Source organism: Eretmochelys imbricata, chromosome 13, assembly GCF_965152235.1.
Source record: "Eretmochelys imbricata isolate rEreImb1 chromosome 13, rEreImb1.hap1, whole genome shotgun sequence".
Lineage (NCBI taxonomy): Eukaryota > Metazoa > Chordata > Testudines > Cheloniidae > Eretmochelys > Eretmochelys imbricata.
The window spans coordinates 38,171,657-38,176,324 of NC_135584.1; the positions used below are offsets into that span (position 1 = coordinate 38,171,657).

Sequence of the window (4,668 nt, forward strand, 5' to 3'; positions counted from 1 at the left end):
TATTTTACCTTTTGCCCTTGGACTTTATCGCTGCCACCACCAAACGTCTAACAGGTATATAATTCGGAAAGAGCCCGTTTGGAAATGTCTTTCCCCCCAAAATCCTCCCAAACCTTACACCCCCTTTCCTGGGGAAAGTTTGATAAAAATCCTCACCGATTTGCATAGGTGACCACAGACCCAAACCCTTGGATCTTAAGAACAATGAAAAAGCAATCAGGTTCTTAAAAGAAGGATTTTAATAGAAGAAAAAGTAAAAAGAATCACCTCTGTAAAATCAGGATGGTAAATACCTTACAGGGTAATTAGATTCAAAACATAGAGAATCCCTCTAGGCAAACCCTTAAGTTACAAAAAGACACAAAAACAGGAATCTACATTCCATTCAGCACAGCTTATTTTCTCAGCCATTTAAAGAAATCAGAATCTAACGCATATCTAGCTAGATTACTTACTAAGTTCTCAGACTCCATTCCTGTTCTGTCCCCGGCAAAAGCATCACACAGACAGAGAGCCCCTTTGTTTCTCCCCCCTGCCTCCAGCTTTGAAAGTATCTTGTCTCCTCATTGGTCATTGTGGTCAGGTGCCAGCGAGGTTATCCTAGCTTCTTAACCCTTTTCAGGTGAAAGGGTTTTTCCTCTGGCCAGGAGGGATTTTAAAGGTGTTTACCCTTCCCTTTATATTTATGACAGGTAGTGATATGAAAATGGAAAAAGAATAATTGTATTAAAACTAAGCAATTGTATAAAAGATTGAAATGCCCTTGATTAAAAACAAATCCAACAAGTAGCTTAGGGTTACAGCTATTGAAAATATTGTTTCACAATATTTAGTTGATTAACATGCCAAGTGTAAAATTTCACCAGTCTGCAGTGTCACGGAGTGTGCGGGAGTCCAGGCCCGGCACCCCTCTTCCTGGGATTCACTGAGACTCTCGGCCAGCCAGTAAAACAGAAGGTTTATTGGACAACAGGAACACAGTCCAAAACAGAGGTTGTGGGTACAACCAGGACCCCTCAGTCAAGTCCTTCTGGGGGAGCAGGGAGCTTAGACCCAAGCCCTGGGGTTCCCTGCGTTCCTCCACCCAGCACCAACAGAAACTAACTCCCACCCAGCAGGCTCCCTTCTGCAGCCTCTGTTCACATTCCTGGGCAGAGGTGTTACCTCCCCATCCCCCTCCTGGCTCAGGTTACAGGCTCTCAGGTCTCCCATCGCCAGGGCACATTCCCAGGTCAACACTCCCCCCTCTCTGCTGCGTCACATCGTCACATGCAGTCAGTGCGGTTTGGTCAAAAATGGTTACAAATTACTCAAAGGTTTTATGGTGGATAAAGAAGGAAACTTTTAAAATGCATGAGCCTGCCAAGGTGGAGTAGCAGTGAAACTGAAGGCAGCTTGGTGGAACCGGCAGGGGAGCCAAGATGGCTGGAACTGGTGTGTCGCTCAGGAAGCAAGCTGACAGAGAGATGCTGTGGGAACATGACTAAGCATTTGAACAGAAGCGAGCAGTAGAAGTACTTGATCCATTAAATGAGCGATATGTGATCCTTCACCAGGGATGCTCCATGTAGCTCCAGTCAAATCCGATGGCCCTGGCACAGCCGGCTCTGAGTCTGGTCACTCGGTGGCATCTGGGCAAGAAGATGCTGTGAACAAGGAGTTTCCTGCTGGCTTAGCTGTGGCTGGAGCAGAGTCGAGAGTCCCTGGCTGTGTCTGTGCCGGGCGATATGGCCCCTTCTGGGCCCCTGCAGGGGGAGCCAAAGCAGGAATTCACTCATCTTGAGACTCTGCCATCTGGGGCTTGGTCCTGACCCCCTGCAGCGAAGGTGTGTGAGGGGGGCAATGGGGATCACAGCTGGGGCAACTTCCCACAGCCATTACCCCTATGTCCATCCAGGGCTCAGCACAGAGCCCCTGCAATCTCATGCTAAGCAGGGCCAGGCTCATAGTGCAGGATGGGGACTCAGCAGGGGGCACCATCCCCTCCTGGTTCATGCTGGCCCCAGGGCAGTGCTAGGGGGAGCCTTGCTGCAGGGAGAGGGACAGGAGCTTAGAAGGGAGCACTGTGCAGGGGGCATCACTCACCTGGCCTCCTCCTCAGGTACCAGCCCAGGGCCACGACTCCCAAGGCAGCGAGGATGCACCCAGCAATGATCGCCGGCACACCAGCCTGCCCTGTGACCTGGGGATCTGGAAATTCCCCGAGACAGACTGAGCCATGGGCCCACCGAAGCCCCTGCACCCCTGCTCCCCACCCGCTCCCTGCCCAATAACCCTGGGCTAGCATCACCCCTCCCACAGCCAGTTTGCTCCACCAGTCACCACCCTCCTTGTGTCTGCCCTGCAACTAGATATCCTTCTTTCTGCCTCCCCCTCCCAGTCTGTGAGGCCCCCAGTATCCCTTCTCTTCTTCCCCTCCCCTCTGAGCTCCTCAAAAGACTTCTCTCCACCTCCCCCTTAGTACCTCTCTCTGTCTACCCATCCCCTGGTGCCGCCCAAAACTCCCTCTTTGCATTTCCCACCCACCCCTCCCCCCTACCCGTTGTGTCCACCTCCCCCATTCCCCTTCCCTCAGTAGGAGGTGCCCCATTTCCAGCTTCTCCCCACTGTTCCCCATGCTCTCCCCCCCCCCATACTCACCCCAGGTCACCCTTAGCGGGTCGCGCCCCAGGCTGCTGTGTCTCACCACACACACATGTTCTGCAGGGCCAACCCCCTCCTGCCCCAGCTCGATGGACACCTGGATCTGGAAGGTTAGGTCCCCGTTGGGCAGGATGCCACTGGTCAGCTGCTCCCCATGGACCACCTGGCCCCCCCGCTCCCAGATCACCTCGATGTTGCGGGGATAGAACCCCGTCACGTGGCAGACGAGGCGGCACGGCCGGTCCTGGGTCCCTGGGACAAGGGCCACACGCACTGTGGGCTGGGCTGGGGGGAGAGTGAGAAAGGGTTATTATTCACAGGGAATAGGATAGCAGGGGACTGCGGATTGGGAGTGAGGAGCACTGGCAAAGCTGTCACCTGTCTTCTGAGCGATGAAAGGCAGAGTGAGTTCGATAAAGAACCTGCAATGCTGGGGCTGGATGAGGTTCCACACGGTGAAAGTCTCCCCTTCACGGTTCCAGCGCTCCGCCACTCGCCAGGCTGCCGGGTGCTCCGAGAACCAGCGGTTGTGGTCGGACTGGTACCGCAGCACGTCCTCCCCGTTGAGGGAATATCTCGTGACGGCTCGGACAGCACCGGTGGCATCGTCCAGCTCACAAGTCTTCAGGATCTGCATGTGGTAGGGTTCTGGGGGCAGAATGGCTGCGTGAGCAACTGAGCACAGAGCTGACACCTGGGGCCAGAGTGGGGGAGAAGTTCTCATGCCTAGAACCCAGGAGTCCTGACTCCCAGCATGCCCTGCTCTAACCCACTAAACTCTGCTGCCTCCTACACTCAGGGAGAGAACCCAGGAGTCCAGAATCCAAGCCCCCTCCCCCACTCTAAACACTAGGTATCAGGGAAGTCACTCCTCTCTGGTGTACCCTTCCCCCAGCTCCCTCCTACCTCCTTTGAGCTGCCCGCCCATCCCTTTCCAAAGCCAAGCCAAGTGCTGGGGCTCAAGGACTCACCTGCCTGTGGGGAACTGGCGTTCACCTCCTGCACCAGGGCCTGGTACTTGGTCTCTACCCAGGAGTCCCAGGCCATGCATGCAGCATTGCCTGCACTCCAGAACTCCTGGTTGGCCGGGTTGTAGCCATTGCGGGGAGCCAGCCTGCCGGTGTTGCTGTCATAGGCTGAGCGCACCAGGTCATTCACCCTCATCACATGCAGCCGCTTGGGCAGACCAGGGGCCGCCCAGGGGGAGATGAGCTGGAGGTGGGAGAGATGGTGAACCCCTGTAGGAAGGAGAGAGACTTCAATGGGAATGGGACCCAGACATCTGGGACAGCGACCCAAGGGGGCCCTGCAGCCCCCAGCCCTGGGGAAAGAGACTGGGATGGGGATGGGACCCCGACATCTGGGACAGCGACCCAAGGGGACCCTGCAGCCCCCAGCCCTGGGGAAAGAGACCTGGATGGGGATGGGACCCTGGCGTCTGGGACAGCAACCCAAGGGGCCCCTGCAGCCCCCAGCCCTGGGGAAAGAGACCCGGATGGGGATGGGACCCTGGCGTCTGGGACAGCAACCCAAGGGGCCCCTGCAGCCCCCAGCCCTGGGGAAAGAGACTGGGATGGGGATGGGACCCCGCATCTGGCAGAGCAGGAGTCACCTACCAGCCAAGGTGGCAGAGCAGAGAGACAGGATCCAGCAGGAGACCAAGGCAAGCCTGGCCCAAGGAGCCATCGTCCTGGAGGGGAGGGGACGGGCCGGCAGCTCCGCAGGGCGAGGCCGGGAGCCAGGACCCAGAGACCTGGAGCGGGCACGGCCGCGCCCTGCGCGGAGCTCCCGGCTGCTCTGCTGGAAACACCCGCGGGGAAACCCAGCGAAGTTCAGCAGCGACAACTCCCTTCCCCGCCGCCAGGGGCGTCACAGGCGCGGACCGGCGGTGCCCGAGCTCCAGCAAAACCAGGACCTGGGGGCCCGGCTATACCGACGTACGGGCCGGGCCGGGCCGGGTCCCCCCCGCGGCCCCGCCTGCCGCCCCCTGCAGCTCCGCGCTGCGCTCCCTGCCCGGCCGCCGGG

The 4,668-nt window shown here is 57.6% G+C and overlaps 1 protein-coding gene across 1 annotated transcript; it reads right to left on the minus strand.

Annotated features, from left to right (window-relative positions):
* Positions 1–221: 221 nt before the first annotated feature.
* LOC144273675 (H-2 class II histocompatibility antigen, E-S beta chain-like) lies at positions 222–4,596 on the minus strand. Its single transcript, XM_077832365.1, has 6 exons — positions 4,260–4,596; positions 3,615–3,881; positions 3,022–3,291; positions 2,641–2,928; positions 2,086–2,190; positions 222–1,745 (listed from the first exon to the last, which is right to left on the minus strand). The coding sequence occupies exons 1-6, from the start codon at positions 4,327–4,329 to the stop codon at positions 1,618–1,620; spliced, it is 1,128 nt and encodes a 375-aa protein (XP_077688491.1). The 5' UTR covers positions 4,330–4,596; the 3' UTR covers positions 222–1,617.
* Between the last annotated feature and the right edge of the window lie 72 nt (positions 4,597–4,668).